Consider the following 26632-nt stretch of genomic DNA (forward strand, 5'->3'; position numbering starts at 1 on the left):
GGAATCAATCCAGTTTATCCCTCTGGGATCATAACATAGAAGTATTTATGATCTTCCAGGGAGGGTGCAAAAGGGCTGGGCTTTCTCCATCCCAGCAACATGATAATCATGCACTTGTAACTTTTTTGGAGGGGGGGATGGGGGTGGGGAAGGGAGAAGGGAAGAGGATCCATAGGGAAAGAGACATCTCAAGTAGCCAAGCTTGTGCCTGGGACCCTGGTTGCTTTTCCACGATTGTGTTTGTTATCTCTTGTCCTTAGGTGAATGAGCACTTATCCTGAGACAGATGTGTTCAGGTTTAGGGGTAATCTTGTAGAATTAGAATTTCTAAAGGAACCATTGGACTGGAGCTGAATACTAGAAGAGGAGGTGTCCCAAACAACTTAACTTCAACACTTTGAGAGGACCACCAGTAACAAGAGTTTTGGTTTAAGCCTGTCTATTTGTTCAGCAGATGTACACTGGGAGTTAACTGGACAGTGCAGAACTAAAGTGAATATATAATGCTTTGGTAGCAGTCCTATAAACTACTTTGTATTCTAATGAGGTTTAAGTATCAGCTTTTCACTAAATGGATATCAGTAATTAAAAATTACTTAAGTCTACCTCTAAACTCATTAGTCAATGTGCACTATGAGTCTTTTAAGTTTAACATTCCTCTTTTATTTATGGGAATAAATTACCTGTCTATATATCTAACTCATCTTGTACACTGAGTATCTTTCTCTTCCCCTTTTGGTGGCAAACTCAGTGTATAAGCCTGAACTTAAGTTTAAGACAAATTGTCCCTAGGGTTCCAGGACAACCCTCTCAAACAAGTATAAAGCTGAATTTAAAAGGCAAGGTCACTTTCTTCCTGCTGGTCCTCATTCCTGCCTTTATAATTTTAGAGGGGATAGCAACAAGACTTTTAGGCCTTGAACAATTATCTGTCTTTCCATAGATCTACCTATCAAACTGTCTTTCTAACTATCTAACTCATAATAGCTAGTATTTATATAGCCTTAAAATGCTTTACAAAGTATTTTAAAAATATTATCTCACTTTACCTCAAAATCCCAGGAGGAGGTAAGTGCTATGATGAAAGTGAAGAAGACATTGATTAAGTGACTTTCACAGGATCATATAGCTAATAACTGTCTGAGGCTGGATTTGCACTCACATCTTTATAATTCCTGGTCCAGTATTATATCTACTATGACATCTACCTACCCATACACACATACACACATATGTTATACATGTATATATACATATAGATGCACATATAAATAAAATATGCATGTATATACATAAAATACAATGAAATAAAGAATAAGAATGTATTATGTTCAAATGTTCAATGATTCTGAGCCATTACTCAATCTCCTCCCACACTCCCATGAAAGAGTTTACTGGGAAAGAAATAAAAGGTCACTCACAGAATAGAAATGTTATTCAACTGATACCAATAGTTCAAGGGATATAAGCACTCAGGTGAAAAAAAATATCATTTTTGGCTAAGGTGATCCTGGAAAACTTCTAAGAAGTAACATTTAGGGAAGGAAGAATAGGATTTGGATAGATGGAGAAAGAGGTAGGATAGTGGAAGCAGAGGGCAAACAGACAAGAAAGAATAAAACATATCAAAGAGAATGAAAAGTGACACCTTTGTGGAGTATTAGGACTTTTGAAAGTTATTAGAGAGGCTGGAAGTCAGACTTTGAATGGCAGGCAAGTGATGTTGAATCAGTTTGCTGGGTACTTCATATCAGGGCTTGATCTATTGTTTTGTTGATTGTTTAGACTTAAGAAACTGATAAAGAAAATGTGATTAATGGAAAAGAAACTTAAAAGTGTCTCTTGGGGCAACTAGGTGGCACAGTATATAGAACATCAGACCTGGAGTCAGGAGGACCTGAGTTCAAATCTTCCTCAGACACTTAATAATTACCTAGCTGTGTGACCTTGGGCAAGTCACTTAACCCCACTGCCTTGCAAAAAAAAAGTGTGTCTTGTATACAGAGCTGACTGTAAAACATTTACTCCTGAGTTAAGATTCCATCCATCTAAACTGCACTGAAATGTCTAAACTGAAAAATAACTGCAAAAAAAAAAAATCAAGAGCTGGGCAGCAGAAGGGGAGATAGAGAAGAATCTGGGACGTAGGAGGAAGGGAGTTCCTTTCTGCCTGCTATCTGGATCACATTCTGAAAGCCAAAAATATGCCTGTTCCAAAAGACCACTAATAATACCTGCCTCTAACAACTGAAGCAGAAAACTGTGAGGCTAAGGACTGAGATGTGGGAGGTCTGAGGCTGTTTACCGAGAAAAGGTTCTATAGAAAGGAAAGGTCAGGATTGGTCTGGTAAGTGCTAAAACCAACTCACTGGAGAGAAAAAAAACGTATCACTGATACACTTTTAAGATGAATCAGCATTCTTAACATCTTCTCCATAATTTTCATAAGTCTAAATGATCAACAAAACAATAAAATCAAGCCCTGATTTGTAGGATTGCCAATTTTCAAGGTATAAATGTTCCTACTGAAAAGTTAACAATGACTGTCACCAGCAAGAACTAGCTGACTCTAGTATACCCTTGTTTCTATTGTGGTTTGTCCTTCATTCTCAAAGAGGGACATCAGGGAGCTGATGCCCAGACGTGCAAGTGAATTGGATTTAAGTGAGGGAAGGCTGTGCAAAGTCACCTGCCTCAATTTCTCTTCTGGAGGCATCTGGGTCCAGTGGCCAGATGTGAATCAGGAAGACTGATATGACCCTTAATGTGAGGCAATCAGGGTTAAATGACTTGCCCAAGGTCAAATAGCTAAAAAAGAGTCAAGTGTCTGAGCCTAGATTCAAACTCCTATCCTCTTGACTTCAAGGCCAGTGCTCTATCCACTTCACCATATAGCTGTCCCCCTTTAGCAAGGTACTATTTTATTGTCTTATAATCATCATCAAAATGGAAAGCAGACCTGAAAGAAACTGTTTAGATTTTTGAGCCTGGTTGAAATGCTCATCCTGGGACAGGGAAGACTAAAGAGATCTTTTCTTCAAAGTGTCTCCCAGGATCTCTGCCCTGGTTAAAACTAGGAATCATTATGGGAAATAGTGGTCAAAGTTCTCAACTACAAGTCCAGCATGCTAGGTCCTAGTTCTGACTCTTTATTAAAGTACCAGCTGAGTGACCTTTGGCAATTTCTTCTAAACCCACCTACACTCATTTCCTTATCTATGTGTAGGTCACTTACTCAGGTTTAACAATCTCAGAAGAATCTTTCACTATTCCCTTTCCCCACCAACCTCACACCTGCTCCCTTTCCTTTTACTCACATGTCCACTCCTTTAGTTTAAATTTTCACTTCTCTCTTGAAATAAGCTTCCTAATTGGTGTCCTTGCTTCCAGTTTCTCCTCTCCCTTATTCATTCTCTACCCAGCTGCCAAGGTGATATTCCTAAAGCAAATATAGCAAGTTCCTACTTTGGCTTTGTTTCATGTCATAGACAACTGAGGTCCCCAGAAATTTACAAAGAGGAGAGCAGAATTTGTGAGAAACCAGGAAACTTTAAGGAAGTTCTCTTCCAATGGACAACATACAAATACAAATTCTGATATTTAGCACTTAACAAAACCCTTAACAATCAAACCCGAGGTTACCTTGCCTTTTTTTTGCTCATTATTTCACTTAACTCACTTTCCAAACAAATTTGCTGTTGTTTCATGTAACATTTCATCTCCATGCCTTTCCATAGAATCTAGAAAATGTTCCCTCCTTATCTCTACCTCTTAAAACCCCTCTCTCACCTTCCTCAGACACACTCTGCCCTTACAGTAGATAAGTGGTCAAGTTGTAACAGTGCCACCCCTATAACTCCATCCATCCCAATTCCATACTCACATTGAAGGGGTGGAACTCCAGGGGTGACTACTACTATCTTTGGTTCTAGGGCTAACCCTGTGGGTAGCTACACCTACTTCTTTACCTTCTGAGCTCCAACTGGTGTGTTTCTGACTCAGTTAGTTCTTGGCATTTACTCAAATTGCACAGTTAGAAAAATTGTTCAGTTCTGAGATTTGTTATCTTCTAAGCAGGAGGTAGGAACAAGAGTTTTTAACAATTTTTCCTTGTACAGGGCTGGGTTCCTTCAGTGAGAGGACCTCATCCTAAACACTGGTAACTATCCTGTACTTTTCCCAAATCTTCATCTTTGTAGGATAGGACATAACTAGACAAACAACTTGTGGGTGTATAAAAATAACTAGAGGAAAATTACTAAAGTAGTCTATGCCCTGGCTATCTGCAGTCTCTCTCAGGGGGAGTCTCTCAGGGAGTGCTAGGCCTATTCTTATGCATCTGAGGTTAAGAATGATTCCATCACAATTTAAAGGCCTTCATCCTCACATCTCATTAGGACAATTAACTCTTTTGTATCATTTAGTTTTCATTTATGATTTCTTTTTTACATATATAAAAATTTTATTTGTTTTCCAGTTATATACAATAGTAGTTTCTACCTATCATTTTTTGTAAGGTTTTGAATTTTACAATTCCCCCTCTTCCCTCCTCCTCTTCCCCAGAAGGCAATCTGAAAGCCTTTACATTGTTTCCATGCTCAATATTGTCATTTAGGATTTCTTGACATATAGTTCAGGAAAACCAAAGTCCTCAGGGATCCCAATGGAGCTACTTGAATTTGTCTTTAAACTCAAATCCCTCTGTCTTTCACTGATTGGCCAATAAGACCCCAGTCCAAGCCTTACTTGCTCATTGTTTGGTCTTGAAGAAATAGTAATTGTTTCTGTTCCAGCCAGAAACACTGAGGGTCTTCCCCTCCCAGAATAGAGATTCTTTTCTGAAGGCAAACTAGGCCATCTCTGCCTCAATCCTTATCTAGCCTTTAATTACTGAATGGGTATTGTCTTAGACAAACAGACCTAGGGAAAACTTGAGTTTAAAAAGGCCAAGGTCTTCTATGACATTTGGGGCAATTGCCAGTCATCCTGTCCTGTCTTTTTTATTTTTAAAAATATTTTATTTATTTCATTTTCTAACTACAAAGATAGTTTTCAATAATCTTTTTTTGCAAGATTTTGAATTTCACATTTTTCTCTTTTCCTTTCCCCCCAAGAGAAAGTAAGCTAATATAGGTTATACATGTATAACTATAAAATGTTATAAATCCATATTAATCATGTTGTGAAAGAAGAATCAAATCAAAACAGGAAAAAAGTGAGAGAAAAAAACATAATACATAAGACAACTTTTAAAAATTGAAGATAGTAAACTTTGATCTGCATTTAAACACCATAGTTCCTTCTCTGGATACAGATAGTATTTTCAATCACAACTGACCTATGTCTTGTCACTGAATGAACTCCAGTAACTCTGGAGGGGAGAGTAAGGTTGATGACTGTGCACTTCTCACTTAAATCCAATTCTCTTGCAAGTTAAGACATCACTCTCTTCAAGAATGAACGACAAACAATAATCTCACACCTCTGTCTTTTGCACTTGAGACCTTCAATTTTGCTGAAGTCTAATTTGCTGAAAATAAAGAAACAAGCATTGATTAAGTGCCTACTATGTGTCAGGCAACAAATTTTGTGTCATCTGATTTCCAAACAATCCTTGGAGATAGATGCTTTATTATCCCTATTTTATAGTTGAGAAAACCAGAATATGTAAAGTTAAAGTAACTTGCCCCCTTTCACAGAGCTAGAAAATTATCTTAGGCTGGATTTTAACTTAGGTTTTCCTGACTCTAGGCCTAAAACTCTAGTCATATAACCACCTTGCTATTAAAAAAAACATACACCCTTACGAAAAGACATGAATAGGCCATTTTAAAATGAAGAAATGACAACAATCATCAAGATTAATAAAGAATGCCCCAAATCACAATTAGTGAAAAAATTCAAATGAAAACAACTGAAGTTTCACCTCACAGCCAACAGATTGGTAAAGATGACAAAATGAAAAAATGACAGTTACTCAAAAGATTGTAGGAGGAAAAGCATACCAACATATGGTTGGTAGAATTGTGAATTAGTCAAAATAGTCTGGAAAACAATTCCAAAGTCACTAACTTATTAAACATCAATGGACATAAAAGTCCCAAAGAAATCAAAGACAAAAGAAAAGAACTCTTGTTTATAAAAATATTGATATCAGAATATATTTGAACTTGAATCCAAGAATAACACTCTATTCACTATACTCAATCAATGACTGAACAAATTATGGTATATGATTGGAATAGAGTATTGTTGTGAGAAGAGACAGATAAATTTGGGAAGATTTTTATGAATTGATGAAGAGAGAAATGAGCTGAATCAGGAGAATAATTTATATGATGACCATTATAATGGAAAGGAAAACTGCTTTGAAAGACTTTACAACCATAATCAATATAGTGATAAAGGATGTCTTCCAAAGGATAAGGGATGAAATATGCCTCTAGTCTTTGGTAGAGAGGTGATGGATCAAATAGAATGACAGTTTTTCGAAAATGACTACTGTGTTCATTTGAAGTCATATGATCAAAGATTTAGAATGAGTCCAACCTCCTCATTTTTTCAATTTTAGTTTTTTCTAATTACACATAAAGATAATTTTCAATATTCATTTTTTGTAATATTTTGATTACCACATTTTTCTACCTCTCTCCCTCCTCTCTTCAGCTCCCATGATAGTGAGTAATCTGATACAGGTCATGCAAAGCATAATCATGTTTAATATATTTCCATATTGGTCATGTTTCAAAAGAAGAATCAGAATAAAAAGGAAAAAATCATGAAAAAGAAAAAACATAAAACTAATTTTAAAAAGTGAAAATAATATGCCTTGGTTTGCATTTACACTCCATAGTTCTTTTTCTGGATGTGGATGGCATTTTCCATCAGTTACCTAAGAACTGTCTGATCATCACTCAATGTTGTCATTACCATGTACAGTGTTCTGGTTCTGCTCACTTCACTCTGCATCAATTCATGTAAGTCTTTCCAGGATTTTCTGAAATCCATCTGCTCATGATTTCTTAAAGAACAATAGTATTCCATCACATTCATATGCCACAATTTGTTTAGCCATTCCCCAACTAAGGGGCATCCCCTCAATTTCCAATTCTTTGCCACCACACAAAGAGCTGCTATGAATATTCTTGCACATGTGGGTCTTTTCCCCTTTTTAGTGATTTCTTTGTGATACAGACTTTGTAGTGGTATTTCTGGATCAAAATGCACAGTGTTACAGCCCTTTAGCCAACTTCATCATTTTAGAAAAAGTATTTGAGACCAGATTTGAACTAGATCATCAGGATAATGCTCTATTCACTCTACTCAGTCAATCAACCAACATTAAGTGCCTACTATGTGCCAGAACACTGTAAGAGCTGGGGATTCAAAAAGGCAAAAGACAGTCCCTACCCTCAAGGAGGAGGAGACAACATGAAAAGAACTCTATATAATGCAAACTCTACAGGATAAATAGGAAATAATTAATAGAAGGCAGGTACTAGAATTAAGAAAGGTGGAAAATCTCCCGTAGAAGGTGAGGTTTTATTTTGGACTTAAAGAAAATCAGAGATATTGGTAGCTGAGTAAAGAAGGGAAAGGAGAGTATTTCAAGCAGGGAAATAGAGAAAATATTCAGAGTCAAGTGCAATGTCTTGTTAATGGAACAGCCAGGAGGTAAGTGTCACTAGATGAAAGAGTGGGTATTGGGGAGCAAAGTGAGAATTCTGGAAAGGTAGAAGGGGAGCAGGGTATAAAGGACTTTGAATGCCAAACGGAACATGTTGCATTTTATCTTCAAGGTAGTAGGAAGCCATCAGAATTTATTGAGTGATATGTGTATGTCTATGTGTTTGTGTGATATGATTGGACCTGTGGTCTAGGAATCACTTTAGTAGCTGAATGGAGGATGCATTGGAGTGGAAACTTGAAGCAAGCAGACCTACTAGTAGGTCAGTTCAATAATCCAGGTGTGTGGATTCAATTAAACAAGAGCTGAGTGTGAACAAAGACTATGGATAGGCTTGAATCATTCAAAGCTACTGTATGAGAGACTGGGTCTAGTATACTATCCAAAACATAATTTGGCTTTAATAAATGTCTGCTGTTGGTGATGGTTAGAATTCAATTCAGGAAATCTTTATTAAGAATCTATTATGTGGGGCGGCTAGGTGGCGAAGTGTGATAAAGCACTGGCCCTGGAGTCAGGAGTACCTAGGTTCAAATCCGATCTCAGACACTTAATAATTACCTAGCTGTGTGGCCTTGGGCAAGCCACTTAACCCCGTTTGCTTTGCAAAAACTTAAAAAAAAAACAACAAAAAACCCTAAAATAAAAAAAAGAATCTATTATGTGGAGCAGACCTTGCTAGGCACTAAGGGAAATACAAAGGTAAGATAACACATGACATCTAGTAAAAGGAACAATATTAGCACTGTTTACCCTCCATGCATAAGTATATGGGATCCCATTTGTGGGTTAGTGTCTACTCAGAACCATAAATCACAATTATAATAGCTACCATTTTGGATAATATTTCTATCTATTGTACAGACAAGGAAACTGAGGCACAGAGGTTATGAGAGTTGCCCAAAAAGTCATAAATCATAATTAGAATAGTTAACATTTTGTTTAGCACTTACTCTGACCAAAGATTGTGCTGAACACTTTACAATTAGTATCTTGGATTCTTACAACAAACCTGGGATGTAGGTGTATCATTATTCCCATTATAAAGAAAAGGAAACTGAGGCCCAGAAGTTAAGAGACTTACTCAAGGTCTGACAGCTGGTGTGTTTGAGGCTGAATTTGAACTCAGGTCTTCTGATTCCAGGTCAGGTAGGTTTGGTGTTCCTATTAAGGTTTGTATGTTAACCTTTATATGTTAACTCATTAACCAGTATCCACATATAGGTTTACTTTTATTAGGTCAGTCAGATGACACATTGGTGAAATGCCCAACTTTGAAACAAACAGAAAGCAAAACAAATAACAAGAAAAAACAAAATTTCTCATATAAGCATGGGATGGGTTACATGTGAGAAACGTATGAGTTCACAGACTGTATAAATAAATGACTGAAGCAAACTAAACTGTCTATGCCATAAAGGTGCTGGTCAATCAGAGAAGCCCTCAGGAATTAAAAAAATTTCTCTTTGCCCTCAACCCACCCTTAGTGGGAATGGAAGATTGATCCACAGGCATTACACATTGTAGAAGTTTTCAGGTTTTTTTCAATGTATTCATCAGTTGTGCTGATTTCCTCCCCCTCTTTTTTTTTTTGTCTTTAGAAATGCTATTTGTTATATGGAATGACTCTCTGAGAAGGGAGGGCAGAGATACTGGGGGTAACTATAAGGCTATATAAAAAAAGAGAAACATCAATTAAAACTCACTTAAAAATAAAATCTATCTTTTTTAATTCCTTTTTTGAGGGATGAGAGGGAATGGGAAGGAGACAGCCTCAGTTTCCATACTTTTTTGACTTAAAATAAAGGTTTCCTTCTCTTCTCTTCTATTCCTATAATGCTCAGGGTGATCTATCCAAATTAAAGGAACTAAGTATACTCCAAACATCAAAAAGTCTCTACAGTGAATTTCAATTACACACTATGATTCTATGACAGACTTCCCCATGATTTCTAGTTTGTAATTGCTCCTACACTCTCAAGGCTTGTAAGAACCAGGCATATTGTCTAGTTGTCTGTTAGACTACATTTCTATAGCACTTTAAAGTTTACAAAACACATTCATTACAACTTTATGATATAAATGCTTCAAGTAATATTTTATATAGATATTTTTTATAGATCTTTATAGATCATGAAATCTAGGTTCACCTTTATGGGGTTAATGAATGTGAACAAAGCTAATGATTGTACTAATACCTCTATTATTACATGTTTAGTCCTTTACATTTTCTCAAGGGCTCTCTCATCTATCATGTAATTTAATCTTCACAACTCTATAAGCTAGGCAACCTAACTCAGTTTCTTCACTTGTAAAAATGGGTAGGATCATTGGATTTAAACTTGGAAGGAACCTTGGAGAACATCTAGTCTGTCTGTTATCCTGTTGAACTTGAGGTCTCTTGCAAAATTTCATTTCAGAAGTGAGCTGATTTGCCTCTTCAAATCTCTTCCTACCATATCACATTTTTTTAAGATTTTTTTTTTTTGCAAGGCAAATGGGGTTAAGTGGCTTGCCCAAGGCCACACAGCTAAGTAATTATGAAGTGTCTGAGACCGGATTTGAACCCAGGTACTCCTGACTCCAAGGCCGGTGCTCTATCCAATGCGCTACCTAGACGCCCCACCACATCACATTTATTCATTCATTCAAACTACTGTTTGCGAAATAGCTGTGTTAGGTCTTGAGGATAACAAAGAGAAAGCATTTCTGGCCTTCAAAGATAAAAAACAAAACAAAACCTCTCCCACCGGAAACTAAATACAAAATACAAGATGAAAAGATACAAAATACTTTCAGGGAACACTAACAACTGGATGGGGGAAGGAATCTGAGAGACCTCCGGTATGAGGCGGCCCTAGAACTAAGCTTTGGAAAAAGTTAGAAATTCTTAGAAATTGGGAGGTGGGGGAGGGATTTAGGGGGAGGTGGTTCATTTCTGGCAGAGGGAGTAACAACCTGTGCTAAGAAAGGCAGAGATCGAAGAGACAGCATCACATTTTAGGGGTCGCAAGGTAGCAAATAGACCTGTTTAGTTGGAAAGTACAGTGCCATAGCAAGAATGACGTGTCAGTATTGAGGATTAAACCCACAAGATTTCCCCCTAGAGAGGACCTCCGGGGGGTTCCGAGGGAGGAGTCTGCTGGCTTTCGTTCGTGCGGGAGTGTGAGACAGACAGACACAAAGACAGAGACTGTGTGTATGTGTGAACATGAGCATCCACCACGGCCAGAGAGAGAGACAGTGAGGATGACAGACGGACAGAGAGGAAGAGACCGAGACAGACTGTGCGTGCGTGCGTGCGCAGAACGGCCGGAGAAACTCAAAGCTGCAGAGCCCGACAAGCAGGGGCAGAGAAGGGCCCGGCCAGGGAGACCCCTCGGTGAGTGAGAGAGCGTGCGCGTGCGCGCGGCGGCCGCAGGGACGGAGACAAAGAGACGCAGAGGCGGGAGCGGGCAGAGCCCCCGCCGGGCGCGCTCCTGCGCGTGCGCGCGGAGGGGGCGGGGTGGGCCGCGGCCCGCCCGCACTCGTCCCTCCGCCGCCTGACCGCGGCGGGTCATCGGGCGGGGCGGGGCGGGGCCGGAGGCGCTCCGGGCCCTGCCCCCCGGCCAGACCGTGGCCGCCTGCCCAGGTACCGAGAGCTCTCTCGGGAGGCGGAACGGGCGCCTGCGGCCATCTGCCGCGCCCGCGCCGCCACCTACCCCCGCCCGGCCCCGGAGCAGATGGCGCCCGCCTCCTCCCTGAGGCACACTGAGGAGGCGGGGCGGGGGCAGGGCAGGGCCCCTGACTTGGTTTCCCCGCGCGGCGTGCCGCCCTGAGCCGGGGAGGGAGGCGGCCGCCGCCCAGGCGCCCCCAGCCCCCGGGGGGAGGGGGAGAAAGGACGGAGACCCTGGCGGCCGCCGGGCCTCAAGGTGGCCCTCCTCCGCCGCGGGAGAGGAGGCGGCGGCCGCGGGGAGCGGGCCGGGCCGGGGGTCGTGAGGGCAGGGGCCGGGGCCGGGGCCACCGCGGCTGGAGGCCTGCAGCCGGGGGGCTTGGGGGGGTGGGAGAACGGGGGAGGGGCCGCGCCCGGCCCCGGCTCTGACGCCGCCCTCTCCTTGCAGCCTCGGCCATGTTCAGCCCGCAGCACCAGCTCCAGCAGCAGCTGCTGCAGATCCAGCAGCTCCTCCAGCAGCAGCAGCAGCAGCACCCGCCGCCGCCCTCCGCAGGCCGGTGAGCGCCGCCACTCGAGCCCGGGGATGGCCCGCTCGCCCGGGCCCGAGGGGGCGGGGCCAAACCGCAGCCCGGCCCGGGCCTGGGCGCTGTCGGCTCAGGGCCCGGGCCCGGGTCCGGGGCTCGACAATCCCAGGCTCCCAGCCTGCTCCTGGACCCGACACCCCCCCACACATGCATCTCCGGCCGAAACGACACCCCAAGCTTCTCCACTCTTCCCGCCTAGTCAGATACTCCGTGGGCCAAACTTGCCAAGGCCAAAGTTTTTATCTGTTTTCCACCTTCCTATTCACCCCTTCCTGAAAGACCTCCGTTTCCTTGGACAGACTGCTCAGAGTCACTGCACTTGCTTGTCAGAAGTTTTGGTGTTGGGGGAGGGGGATGACCTTGCATGGGCCTCTTTCTGCAGGGAATAGGAAGATCTGAATTTTCCCAAGTTGTTTCTTGGGCTCCCATAACTTTTCTTTTTCTAGCCCCAGGATAGTGGGCCTCTTCTGCCCTGCTTTTCTCTCTTTTGAGTTGCAGGGAAGAACCTTAAAAAGCCTGGGGAAGAGAAGAAATAGTCTATTTGTTGAGGATGTCATGGTCACAGGTCTCTTCTCCCCCTTCTTGCATATAGGGGGCTGTCCCCACAGCAGCAGCAACAGATCTTGAACCTCCGAGCCTCAGGTCAGACCTCCCTTCTCAACTCCAACCCCATGCTGCAGAGAGCCCTGCTGATGCAACACATGCAAGGTACAGACCCTGCTGCCCAAATGTTTGTTGCCATGACTGTTTGTTCTCAACAGAGCCTCAATTCCAGACAAAATTCAGGATCTCCACCTTGCATAATTATCATGAAATTTTCTTAAAATGCAGCTAGATATTACATTTCCTAGGTACCAGGAGATAGAGAGGAAACAGTCCACTCTTTGCCCATCCTTTCCATGCTGAATTAATTCTCAGAATCTAAGAGGAGAAAGAGAACAATTTAACCCTTTTCAGTGTATGTTCATTGGAGTTGAAAGCTAAGGAACAGAGCTGGGGCTGTTGCTACTTGATGAGGATTAAAGGACTGTAAAAAGCTGGAATCCTTCAGTCAAGTGCTTTTAACAGGAGTGACTTGCAGAAAGCATTTGGCTTTATAAAGATATTGTTGAATTTGTGGTTACTAGATATCCAAAGCTTTGGTTCTGTGGGCAATTCTGGAGGGTTTTTTTGTGATGTAGCTCAATCAAAATCCCTTTGATTTAAGGAATTGATTAGTGAAATTGCCAATCATTTCCTGTGAATTATTGTCAAAGCTTCCAGTTGTTGTTGAACCTTATGGAAAGATTGTTTCTTTTTCTCCAGAGGACAGAGAAGGATAAGAAATACTCCCTGCCCTTGAGGAACAAACACTTTATTTGGGGTGACACCCCACGTGTGCAAAAAGATATTTCCTGCTTTGTACTATTGTTCAATGTCTAATGAGCATCATTGGCAAGAGTGAATACAGAACATTTATTTAGCATTTACTGTGTACCAGGCACTAGGGAAGGCCAACTCTCTGAGCTAAATTCTAGTAGGAGGAGGCTACACTAATAGGGGAGGGACCTTTAGGTTCCGAAAATTACTGGGAAGGGGAGTGAAGCCATTAGATTGACACACCCTTTCCAGGACTGATGATGGGTGATCTGATGATGCTCCAGAGCTGGTGTCCCTGGTCATAGGGCCAAGGGAGGTCCTAAGGGAAGAGTTGACTGAGGAGGCCAGTAAAACTGGGCTTTATGCAAGCCTAGAGATAGTAGTTGACTGAGGCCACCTGTGTGTCTGTTTGTATGTGTGTTTGTGTGTGTGTCTGTGTGTCTGTGTGTGTGTGTAGGAAAGTGGAGGTATGAAGGGTGAGGGGGATGAGCTTGGGAGAAGAGAAATACCCTCATCCTTGTGCACAGACATCCATTGGAGTGATATTGACTGCAAGTCCTATGATTGAGCATGGTAGAGGATCCAGTTCTGTCATTAATACCTGTGTGACCAAGAACAAATCCCTTAATCTTTCTGAGCCTTTGTTAATTTACCTGTAAAATGGACTTTGTATTGCCCCCTTACCAGATTATTGTCAGGATTAAATAAGATAATAAATAGAAAGAATGTCTTGAACCTTAGAGATAGAGAGTTTCTTAAATTTTTAGGAGAGGAAGAGTAAGGAGACAATATGGAAAATCTTTTTTTTTTTTTATTTTTTTTTTAGGTTTTTGCAAGGCAATGGGGTTAAGTGGCTTGCCCAAGGCCACACAGCTAGGTAATTAAGTGTCTGAGACCAGATTTGAACCCAGGTACTCCTGACTCCAGGGCTGGTGCTTTATCCACTGTACCACCTAGCTGCCCCTGGAAAAGCTTAAGGGAAGGGATGAAACTTGAACTTTGTCTTAGAAGAGGAAGGAGGGTATTCTAGGGTTTGGGGAGGGGGAAGCTGATATCCTGAAAATATATGATTTAGAGGCATCTAGATGGCTTAGGGAGAGAACTCTGGACCTCAAGTCAGGAAGACCTGAGGCCAAATCTGGTCTCAGATGCTTTTTAGCTTGTATAACCTTGGGCAAGTTATTCGCCCTCTGTGTACCTCAGTTTCCCACTTGTAAAATGCAAATACTAATGGTACGCACCACCCAGAGCTGTTGAGGGGATCGATGAGATAATATTCCTAAAGTGCCTGACACATAGTAGGTGTTTAATAAATGTTTCCTTTCTTCCTATCTTTTTTTTTGGAGGCAATATCATATTTTATCTTCATTTTCTTGTACTTGTGCTTTCAAAGTTGTTTTTCTTTATAATATTGTTATTATATAGATTGTTCTCATTCTGCTTACTAGTTCACGGAAGTCTTTCTAGTTTTCTCTGAAGGTGTCTATTTCTTCATTTTTTTGTAGTACAATAATGTTTCATTATGTTCCTATACTGTAATTTCTTCAGCTATTCCCCAATAGAAAAAACCCCTTAGTTTCCAGAGTTTGGCTACCACAAAAAGACCTGATATATTTTTATCAGGACCTTTTTCTCTTCTTTGATCTTTTTGTGGTATGGACTTGGTAGTGGCATTATGGAGACAAAAGGTGGGCACAGTTCAGTAATTCTGGGGTAATAGTTACAAATTGCTTTCTAGAATGGCTGGACCAATTCATATCTCCTTAAACAGTACGTAAATGTACCTGTTTTCCCTCCAGCATTTGTCATTTTCCTTTTTGACTTTGCCAGTGTGATGGGTGCAGGGTGGAACCTGAGAGTTGCTGTACTCTTGTTAATAGTAATTTGGAGCATTTTTTCATATGACTATAGCTTGGATTTCTTTCTTTAAGAACTGCTTTTTCATATTTTTTGACTATTAATTGGGGAATGGCGCCAAGTCTTATAAATTTGAATCAGTTCCTTCTGTAACTAGGGAATGAGAATCATTATCAGAAACGAAAGATTTTCTTTCGAAACTTAGCTATATTAGAATTGTTTGTGCAAAAAACTTTTAAATTTTATTTAATAAAATTGTTCATTTTTATCTTCTGTAATCCTCTCTACCCTTGTTTGGTCATCTATAGATGACCATAGATCCAAAAAGTAATTTCTTCCTTGTTCCTCTAATTTGTTTATGAAGTGACCTTTTATATCTAGGTTATGTATCCTTGTGGAGCATATCTTGGTATATGGTGTGAAGTGCTGGTCTAAGCCTCATTTCTACCTGACTGCTGTCCAGTTTTCCCGACAGTTTTTAACAAATAGTGAGTCCTTATCCTACTTGTTGGGGTCTTTGAGTTTATCAAACTCTAAACTACTGGGTTCTTTTGCTTCTGTATATTGTGTATTTCATTTGTCCCATCAACATCTTTTTTTTTTTTAACCAGTATCAAATCATTTTAATAACTATTCTTTGTAGTCTAATTTAATCTGGTACTGGTAGATCCCATTTCTTTCTGCTTTTTAAAAATTATACTTGAGATTCTTTACCTTTAGTTCTTCCATATGACTTCATATATTCTTTTGGGATTCTGTTTAGGACTGAATAAATTGTGTAGTCTTATTTTTATTATTTAACTGAAACCTATCTGAGCAATTAGTTTCTTTATATCTGTATTTTTACAAAGATTGTTTTATAGATTCATGTAAACCTTCAGTGAATCTTAGTAGATATTCTTCCAAATATTTTAAAGTTTTGTGGATATTTTTAATGGAATTCCCCTTTCTACTAGATTTTGTTGGTTATCTATCCACCAATGCTTTTGACTTATGTGAATTTAGCTTATGTACTACAAATTTATTATAATTTCAGTTAGTTTTCAGTTGACATTTTTGTTTTCTTTAAAAATTTCATCATATCAACTGCAAAAATGACAATTTTATTTTTTCTTTGCCTATTCTCTTATTGCTTTATTTCCTTAATTTCCTTTACTTTTCTTATTGCTTGAGTTAACATTTCTGTTAAATAGTAGTGGTGATAATGGGCATTCTTTACCTCTGCTCTTATTGGAAAAGCCTCTTACCTTTTTCCATTACATACATACATGCACACACACACACACACACACACACACACAGACAGACATGTTTACTCCTGGATTTAAAGAATACTATATTTAGGAAAAAGTTCATTTATTTTTATGGTTTTCTTTATTGTAAAATGAAGATAATACCTACTTCAGAGGGTTACTGTAAGGAAATTTCTTTGCAAACCTTAAGGTACTATATAAATGTTAATATCTTTTATCCTTAAAATTTTTCTTATTGCTATCTTTTGTTTTTACATGATCTTCATTTCCAAATATATCCCTCTCTATCCCTACCCCAGAGAGCCATCTCTGGTGACAAAGAATTAAAAGGAAGCAGATAAAAGAAAACAAGGCAGTTGCACAAAAGTTATGCTGATCTGATAGGATGTACACTGGGAACCCATAGTTCCTCATCTCTCTAATGTCAAAAGGGAGGTATATGTTTTCATCTGTTTGTGGCCAAGCTTGATCACTATTAATTACATAGTTTCTTTTTTGTTCTTTCTATTTACATTGTTATTATCTTTGTGTATTGTTTTCTTGTTACTGTTTAGTTTTTTGCACAAGTTCATATAAGTTCATATAACTATTTCCAACTATTCTTCATCTTTGTTGCTTCTTAAGACCGAAAAATATTCCATTTGTTCACATACTACAGTTTACTTGGCATTGTTATTCTCTACAATACTTTTAAGGGAACTAATTTTGTTTTGCAAGCATGAAATTTGGGGTCCTAACTCTCATGGTTGTTGACTGGTGCTTTGACAAACCCACATATGAAGTCTCCATTTGTGATGGATGAGTGAAAGGGCAGGAATTTAATGAGTTAATGAGTAGTAAAAACAGACTACTTTTAGGGATGTCTTATGCTTTTATTGTCAAAACTTGTAGGTTTGACACTTAACAAGCTCTTAGTGAAAATCTGTGTCTTTCCTTGTGCTAGATATTTTGGGCTTTATACTTCTTGAATTCTTAACTAATTTCTCTGCATTGCTCTCCCACCTCCAGCATTACTAATGGCTTTTCTTTTGGATCCCACAAAACATTTAGTGCCCTTCTCTAATGTATTTATTATATATTATTTTGTATTTTATTTATCTCATGTTCCCCCTGCTAGGTAAGACCTTGTCTTATCTAAACTCTGTCCCTATCTAAACTAGCACAGTGCTCCTATCATTATCAATTATTAAGAGCCTGCCATGTACCAAATACTGGGGATAAAAAGACAAAAAAGAAACAATCCCTGCCCCCCCAAGGAGCTAACATTTTATAAGGAGTAACATGTACAATACACAAAATAAGTATATGGTAATTTTGTTTGGGAAGGACAGTAACTGCCAGGGTGGATCAATATTTTCAAAATGGGGGGTTTTTAATCTTTTTTTTGTGTGTCATGGATTCTCTCTGTCAGTCTAACAAAATCTGTTGTCCCTTGCTCAGAGGTATTTTCAAAGGTTAACAAAGAACACTAATTATATTAAAGCACACTTTTCAAAATGTTTACAAACAAATTCTGGGATCCTATACCCCAGATGTAGGAGTGGCTGCTTCAGCTAAGTTTTGAAATTTAGTACAAGAGATTCTAAGTGACAGGGGTGAAATAATATTTCATTTCAGCAAGGCAAGTGACCAGGGCAAAGCCATGGATGTAGGAAAAGAAGTATTTTATGTGAAGAACAACAAGAAGGACCAGTTTGACTGGATTGTAGAAGTGTTTTATAAGGTATTATTCAGTTGCTGAATTGATTGTTGAAGGCCGGATTCCTACCTTCAAGGGACTTATAATCAAAAGACCTTTGGCAAGCAATGTCCCCCACTTAACTGCCACTGGGTAGCTGTGCTTGTGACTCTCCTATTTAGATGAGGTACCCCAAGGCCCCTTCCAGATCCCCCAGTTTTCCTGTCTTTCCCACTAGAATGGATGCCCCTTGAAGGCAGGGATTATCTTTCTTTTTTGCTGTATTTGTATCCCTTATTCCTAGCACAGGGTCTCAGCACAGGGTGAAGCACTTAATAAATCTTGTTGCCTACCTGCCAACAAGCATTGATTGAAAGCCTATTATGTGTGTCAGCCACTTTGCTAAGTACAGGGGTTATAAAACAAAAAGGAAACTGTTGATTTTTAAAAAAGGAATTTCAGGGGGATGGGCAAAAGGAAGCCAGTAAGAAAGAACTCTTGTTGGAAGAGGTGGGAGGTGAGCATTTGAGCCTTGAGGGAAGCTAAGAATTCTAAAAGGAGAAAGTGAGGAGTGCTACCAGTCTCAGCCTGGGGGATCAGCCATGCTGGAGCAGGGAGCCTAGGTCGGGGATGGAAGTTCAGGGGGTATTGATGAAGTGTAGGCTGCATGAAAGGACAGCATGAGTCTGGAAAAGCTGACTGGATTCACATTGTAAAGGATAGTAAGAGCCCAACCTAAGAGTCTGAATTTTATCCTAAATGCAGGAGCATACCCTTGGTCCTTTTGAGCAGTGGGGTTATGTGTTTGGGCCTGTGCTTCAGGGAACTGTGTGAAGCATAAAGGAGAGGAAAAGTGAGAGAGGAGGAAAAAGGAGAAAGACTTAATGTAAAAAGAGCTATACTAGGCTACTGAATTAAAACAGAGCAGAGGTTCAGGGGACCTGGACTTAGCGATGTTTTTGTGGAGGGATGGGACATAGTGGAAACATTTGTGGAAGTTACCCTAGATTAGGGCTGTCCAAAATGTGGTCTGTGGCTTGCTTGTGAGTTTATTAAATGCTTTAGTAAATGAAGCTGAGCTTTTGGCAAATCAAAATCTATTGTCTATTGTTTCAATAAAACTTTTTAAAAGTAAGATGGGGGGGCTAGGTGGCACAGTGGATAGAGCATGGGCCCTGGAGTCAGGAGGACCTAAATTCAAATCCAGCCTCAGACACTTAATAATAATTATCTAGCTGTGTGGCCTTGGGCAAGCCACTTAACCCTGTTTGCCTTGCAAAAACCTAAAAAAGAAAAAAAAAGAAGTAAGATTGGACAGTCCTGCCCTAAATAAAACTTGACAATTAATTATATCTGGACAATGAGAGGGAAGAACTCATAGTTGACCTCAAGATAAAACTGGATAGCTAGAAAGACTGGCATTACTGTCATCAGAAATAGCAAAATTAGAGGGGGTTTAGTTCGAGGGAAGATACAGAGTTTTGATTTAGACCCATCTAGTTTGAGATGGCTAAGGAACATAAGATATCCAGTAAAAGAAGCAAAGGATTTGGGTTCAAATTCTGGTTCTGCCATTTATTGCCTATGTGACCCAGGACAAATCACTTAACCTCTCTAGCCTTGTTTTCTAATCTGTAAAATGAAGCGGTCATACTCGTTGATCTTTAAGGTATCTTCCTATAGTTTTGAAACTGTAACCTCCAAGATTCTATTTTCATTAGCTCTAAAATACAGCATTTGTTATTTGGCAAAGCAAGATAAAGGTTTTCTTATGGAGGCTAGGACTAGTATTAAACAGTTTAGAGATTTTATTGAACCCTTGGAAGCTGATGAGATCATGAAAGAGAAGCAAAGAAAAGGGAGAGCTTTGGGGGACCCAGAGCTGGGGGTGAAGGGAGATAAGTGGTAGTGAGATATAGGGAAGTCCAACAAAGCAGCCTGGAGAGTAACCAGAAAGGTGGTGGTGGGGACTCTAGAATACAGAAAGAGATTAAAAAAAAAACCTAATGAAAAAAGTTATCTAGCAGAAATAAGAGGGGGTGGAGGGATCAGCACTGTTGTGGGCAGGAAGAGAGGCTTTAAGAGCCTTTGAGAAACCTAAAGAACAATGGGATTTGATTTGGTCAATGAAATAATAACATTTCTATAGTGCTTTAAAGTTTGCAAAGCTCTTTTACATACATGAGATGCTAACACATGTTCAGGCCTTTGGCCTAGATTCAACTATGAAATTGGATTAGTTTGTTTCTTCCACTGCCTTTCTTGTGCCTTGGTTATCCTACTTGAAGAACTGATTCTACTTTTCCCTCTCTGATCTTTCCAGATTACCAGTGCCACTGAGAGAGGATAGCTCCTAATCCTTGCATTCTAGAAACTGGAGGAAGCAAGGGGCTGTAGAGGACTCAGGAGAGTGGGAAGGGAATAAGCATCTCTTAAGTACCCTCTACATGTCAGATACTGTGCTGTGCTTTTACAAATATTTTTTCATTTGATCCTTACAACAAATTCTGGGAGGAAAGTGCTATTATGATCCACATTATACAATTGAAGAAACTGAGGCAGACAGAGGTTAAGTGACTTGCCTAGGGTCACACAACTGGTTGAGCATCTGAAGTTGGTCTTGAATGCTAGTCTTCCTGATCCTATGCCCCTCACTATAGCACCACATAGCTGCTAGGAGTGAGCTTAGCTGAGTCTATACCTTATACTCAGTTCCCTCTCACATCCTTCAGTTCTGGCCTGTGGGAGGGGAGTGGAGAAGGAAGCTTGCCATCAGAGCTGTTGATCTCTGAGTGATTGTTCCTGGTGTACTTCAACACCTGCATGAAAAATTCAGGGTGTAGCTGTGACCCATCACCTGTGACAAAAGGGAGGGGAAGGTAAGCCTATGACTGACGAGCTGGAATTTCTAACCCACTCAAGAGAAATCAGAAACATAGAATGTTAGAGCTGGAAGGAATCATCTATCTCAACCTCCTCATTTTACAGAGGTAGTTACTAGGGTTCCAAGATGTGGAGTGACTTCCCCAAGGTCACAGAGTGATTTTGTGGTAGAGAAGATGACAAGAATGTCTTATTCATTCAACAAATCTCTCATGAGACTACTTTGTACAAGGCTGTGTAGCAGGTGGGGTTGGGTTTCCTAACTCCCTCTTAGCCACACCAACTATGAAAGGCTCCTAGTGGGCAAGACTTTTTTTTATAATTTTCTTTGCACCAGATTCAGGGGGGTGAATCACTTAGTATTTGCTCTGGGAGATGAAGTTTTTTTCCCTTTTCTAGGGTAGCAAGGAGAAAGCTGACTGGATGGCAAGTAGGAGAAAAAGAAATGACTCCTCTCCTAGGCCTTTTAGAGCTAGCTCACAAATCTTTCATCCCCCCCCCCCCAAGGAGGCTTTACCTTTGTCCCTTAGAGTATCTCTTCAGTTGCTCATGCCCCTTTCATCATTTCTCCACCCTTCAAGTTAGCCTCTGGTGTTCCATTTTTGCCCTGATCATAAGAGGGACAGAAAGGCTGGGGACAGAAACTGAATCTGAAGTGATTTATTCTTGGCCTCCAATAAAAGTCAGTCCTGGATCCTTGTCCTTCAGGGACCCTGTCTCTTAGGCCCTGGTCTGTCTCCCTAAACTGTGGTTGTGATTCCTTTCTGTCAGCAGGCAGATTCAACATGACTGCTCCTGGCCTTCAGCATTTCTTCCCCCAGGCTACTCGACACTCCCTCCTAGGTCCTCCACCGGTCAGTGTCTCACTCAAACCTGCCCGCATAGGCTTCCCAGGGCTCCCTTTCCAGAGGCAGAACCGGGGCTTCCGAAAGGTAAGCAGAGGCCAAGGATGTGGTGATGGGCAGTCCTTCCCTTAGAGGGCTTGGGGGCACAAGTATATACTCCTACTAGTGAAAGAAAACACTGGATTAAGAGTAAAGTCACTTGGGATCTGCCAGTAATTAAGTTACTTCTCTCTAGGCCTTAGTTTTCATCTCTGTAAGATGAAAAGGTTGGACCAAGTTGTCCCAGAGGTCCCTTCCAGCCCTGATTCCTAGGACCCATGGAGGTATAATGGAAAAGGGTTATAATAGCCTCCTCCTGGACATTGATCTTTAGGTGAGCCAAGTCTGGAGGGGCAAGGTACATCAAGGCTCTTAAAAGGGAAATCCCTGATCCATATATGGCTGGAAAAAGGCCAGAGTCTTAGATTTTGCCACATCAGAAAGAAGCCATTGGAAGAGGGTGGTAAATTAGGAAGATTGAATAAAGAAGAAGAAGAATCAGGAAGCTGTGGAGTAAGGTCCACTCTTATCCCTCATGTGGGATAGAATATAGACCTTTTCTACTCAACATGGATCTTAGGCAACCTTGGGTTATTTATTTATAAATGTTTTATTTTTTTCCCATGTAGAGATGTAAAAATAATTTTAACATTCCTTTTTAAATTATAAGTTCAGTATTCTCTTCCTCCCCCCCATTGAGAAGGCAAATAATTTGGCATAGATTATATACATGTAGTCATGCAAAACACATTTCCATGTAAGTCATGGGAAGCTCAGGTTTTAGAAATGCAAGAGGGAGTCTTTCCTGGGACCTTCTGAGGATGAGGCATGCCAGGGTCCTGTAATAATAATAATGATAATAATAAGATGATGGTGATGAAGAAAAGATATATATTATGATAGCAATATATATATATATACATATATATGTGTATGTGTATGTGTGTATATATATATATATATATATATATATATGACACACATATACACATATAGCACTGTGAGTGGTATGTATTGTTCCCATTTTATAGATGAGAATATGTCTTGCCCGGGATCACATAGCCAGTTAGCATCTGAGATCCAATTTAAACAAAGATTTTTCTCAACTCTAAGTCCAATAATATATCCATTTTGTTACCTAGCTGCCAAGGATTACGAACCCGATACTGTTTTCTTCCACTTGCCTGGGTAATATTGTTGGTATTGGGCAAGCAGCTGAGTTTAAGGCTGAGTAATTGCTTCTAGGAATTTCTGAAGGGACCTGACCAGAAGAAAGATGTGGAGCTGGGCTCCTCATCACAGACATCCAGTGAGGAAGAGAAGATAGATGTTCCAGAGTCTTTCCAGGAGGAGGCTGACTCCCAGATGGCCTTGCCAGAAGGTAAGGAAGGAAAGTGGTACCCTTCCTGGCAGGACAAGCATCCTATACAAATGAATTCCAAACATTTATTAAGTGCTTGCTGTATATAATGTCCAGTGGTGAGTACAAGAGACCCATGAAGAATAAGGTATCACTTCTAACCTTGAAGAGTTTATTTCCTAATCCCCACCTACCTGTGATCTTGAGAGGAGGCACTTTGCATTAGATTTGGATATGGAGGACCTCGGTTAGAACATTAGCTTTGCTACTAATTTTCCTTGCATCCTGAGACCAATTGCTTCATGTCTTTGAACTTCAATTTCCTCACCCCAAAATGAAAGATTTAGACTAGCTGATCTCTTAGACCTTTCTAGTTCTAAATCTATGATCCCAAGATTCTGAATTCTAAACCAATGGTCCAGCAGCCACAGATAATTTAATAAAACTCCTGAATATGGTTGATTAGCTTCATGTTTGTAAGCACATAAGAGCAAAGATTACTCTTTTTTCCTTTAAAAAATTAACTTGATAAAAGTCAATAAACACAAACATTTCTACCTAAAAAGAACAGAACGGGCTGTATATGAAACTAACCCAAATTATATGGAAATTGTTTCTTTTTTTTAAAGTTTGTGTTTTTTTAAAGGAAAAATTTTTAAATGTATATCTTGAATTTATTATGACTACCAACACCTCCCTTTTGCTTCCTTCTGGGTATTTTTAAAAATGTTTCATTGATACCCTTTTTTCTTCTGGGCAAAGATTACCATTCTACTGTCTGTATTCCTCAGTCTTAGCAGATGATTGGTGCACAGTAGATACTTGCTCAGGAAGTATTTGTTGACTAACTGACATGATTGCTCTGTTGAGCTCTACCTCCCCAGCCTACCCCTTTGCTCTGGCTTTTCTTCACAGATCCACAGACTCCCCCTGACCCCAGTGATGATGGTAGTTCAGAGCCTTTGGCCAAGAAACTCAAGAGGTAATGTGTACTGGAATCACCAGATTGAATGCTCTCTTTGCCTGTGGATAGATGAATAGTAATGGGGAGGGCAATCAGGCATGGTCTCATCCATTTGGCTTAGAACCAGGGAGCTGGCAACCTGATTGCAGCCCAGTTTTGGCCTTGGCTTTCTTAAACTGGTGTCTGACTCTCACCTAGTGGCCAAGAGGGGTCAGTGCAACCTCCCTCAATTCTAATATTGGGACAAGAAAGGATGTGACTTCAGGATTGGAGATGGGATTAAAAGAAGTTCAGAATTTATAGAAGGAATCATTTATCCCCAGAATAAGGTGATTCTTTATTTTTCAAGTCTCTGACATTGAATAAATAAGAAGAGTCGAGATCAGGATTGGTAGACTTGAAATAACAGCAAAGTGAATTTTTGAAAAAAATTCATTTCTAAATAGCAACAGAGGATTTAGATTGACCACAAGGGAGGACTTTTTGACAAGGTTGTTTACAATTCTAAGATGGGATGTCAAGAGGAAGTATAAACTTTTCTCTTCTGGAAGACTACTTCTCTTATTGAATAGTTTTGGTTGGTCTTCTATAAAGCCTAAAGAATTGACTGGGTAATCTCTCAAGGCCCCTGGAAGACTTGGACTTGGTCTTGGACTTGGTCTCTGGTGTCCTGCCTTCCTAACCAAGGCCGTGACTAAGTCTATTTTCGTGGTGCTAAAATTGTCCTCTCTTCTCTCCCAGTGTGGAAGACATCACAGACCCCAAGGAGAACTCTGGCCTGACCATAGACAAAGATCGTGAGTGTCTTCAGGATTGGGTGGCAGAATCTCAGAATTGGAAGTGACTTCTGAGTCCATCTAGTCTTACTGACCTGCACAAGAATTCCCCCCCCCCCACTAATGTTTCCTCCACCCCCTTTGCCTATTCCCTGCTCACTCCATTTTGGGGACAGGAGCTTTTTGCTAACCTTAAGCCCAAACTGACACCTCCCCTGCCTTGCCCTTATTCTGCCTTCAGGAACCAAGTAGCCCAAGTTCAGCCCCCTCTCTGAGACCTCTCTTTCCCTGGATCACCATTTCAGTCCCTTCACTGGCACGTCACCATTCTGGATGCTTTCCACCTTATTCTTTCTAAAATCTGGTACCCTAACTGAACACATGTCTCTGGAGGAGGTTTGAGTAGGATGGACACCTCCAGGCACGAATCATGGATTCCTTCTTGCTACAGCCTTAAATGAGGCTAACTCTTTTGGCTGCCACAGCTCCTGATCACCTCCATGAACATTCTCAGTTCTTGTTTAGACAGTCTTGCTGCTAAAGAAGGGTGGCAGGCTCTTCCTTGGCATGCTAACTGTTCTACTTCTCAGAAGCAGCAGAAGCAGACTCCCCAGATACCAGCAAGGATTGGAAAGTCCCTGAGGAGCCCAAAAGCCTTGAAGTGGTGAGTGGATAAAAGAAGGGTGAGAAGGAGTGAGGGTGGGTGGGTGCCAAGCTGTTGCTTTCCAGGTTGGTATTACCAGGGAGCCTGGGGAAAGGATGGGAATGCCAGAGTGGGAAATGATGGAGCCAGTACTCTGTCCTTGCCTTCCCTAGTACTGATGCTCAGCCTTAATTTCCTCCTCTGGAAAATGGGAACAATCTTAACCCGCTTCCTTTGTGAGGGGTTAGTGCTGCTGTGCAGATGTAAGGGTTGGAGGAGGCAGCCTCCTCTGAAGAGCTAGAAGTGCTTTTATGATGATAATCCCATGATAATCTCCTATCTAAAAATAAAGAGTCCTGAGCATCCTTACTGGACTTTTAACTAGTTAGAGCCCTTTCCATTCCTTTTCTTACTGAAGTCTTACATTAGCATTGTGAGGTAGAGAGAGGCAGAGTGGGTCATACTCTCCATTCTAGAGGTAGGGAAATGGCTTTTCTGAGTTCATTCAAGATTAATTCAGTAAGGGGCAGTTAAGTGACACAGTGGATAGAGCACTGGCCCTGGAGTCAGGAAGACCTGATTTCAAATGTGACCTCAGACACTTAATAATCACCTAGCTATGGAACTTTGGGCAAGTCACCATTGCCTTGCAGCAAAAAAAATAAAAAAAATAAAAAAAAAAGATTCATTCAGTAAATATCCGGAGGCCACTGTATGTTGGGGGGGGGGAGAAGATATAGAGATAAAAACAAACTATCTAGGCCCTTAAAAAGTTTATATTCTACTGGGGAGAAACAATAGTGTCCACAAAGAGAAGGGAGGAAGGAAAGAAGAAAATAAGCATTTTAAGCACCTATATGTGCCAGATACCGTGCTAAAAGCTTTACAAATCTTATCTCAATTGATCTTCATAGGAACCTTAAAAGGTAGGTATTGTTCCCATTTTACAGTTGAGGAAACTGAGGCAGAGGTTAAGTGGTTTGCTAAAGTTTGAAAGAGTAATATACTATAACCTTGGAAAGACAAGTTAGGGGCAGGATTTTATTTTATTT

General features: G+C 40.6%; 1 protein-coding gene across 5 annotated transcripts in view; it reads left to right on the plus strand.

The window, feature by feature from the left end:
• Positions 1-26632, plus strand: part of CIZ1 (CDKN1A interacting zinc finger protein 1) — a 38119-nt gene that overhangs the window by 4575 nt on the left and 6912 nt on the right. Inside the window, exons 1-8 of one of the 5 annotated variants that reach the window (XM_074211053.1) lie at positions 11183-11318; positions 11788-11896; positions 12516-12631; positions 21725-21885; positions 23083-23218; positions 24113-24179; positions 24903-24958; positions 25528-25601. In XM_074211053.1, coding sequence (XP_074067154.1) covers positions 11796-11896; positions 12516-12631; positions 21725-21885; positions 23083-23218; positions 24113-24179; positions 24903-24958; positions 25528-25601 — 711 coding nt within the window. In that variant the 5' untranslated portion in view covers positions 11183-11318; positions 11788-11795. Of the gene's footprint in view, positions 1-11182; positions 11319-11368; positions 11433-11787; positions 11897-12515; positions 12632-20857; positions 20950-21724; positions 21886-23082; positions 23219-24112; positions 24180-24902; positions 24959-25527; positions 25602-26632 lie in introns of those variants that run through there. The other 4 variants (XM_074211054.1, XM_074211052.1, XM_074211051.1 and 1 more) reach the window with 4 other exon arrangements.

Source organism: Macrotis lagotis, chromosome 1 (assembly GCF_037893015.1).
Source record: "Macrotis lagotis isolate mMagLag1 chromosome 1, bilby.v1.9.chrom.fasta, whole genome shotgun sequence".
NCBI lineage: Eukaryota > Metazoa > Chordata > Mammalia > Peramelemorphia > Peramelidae > Macrotis > Macrotis lagotis.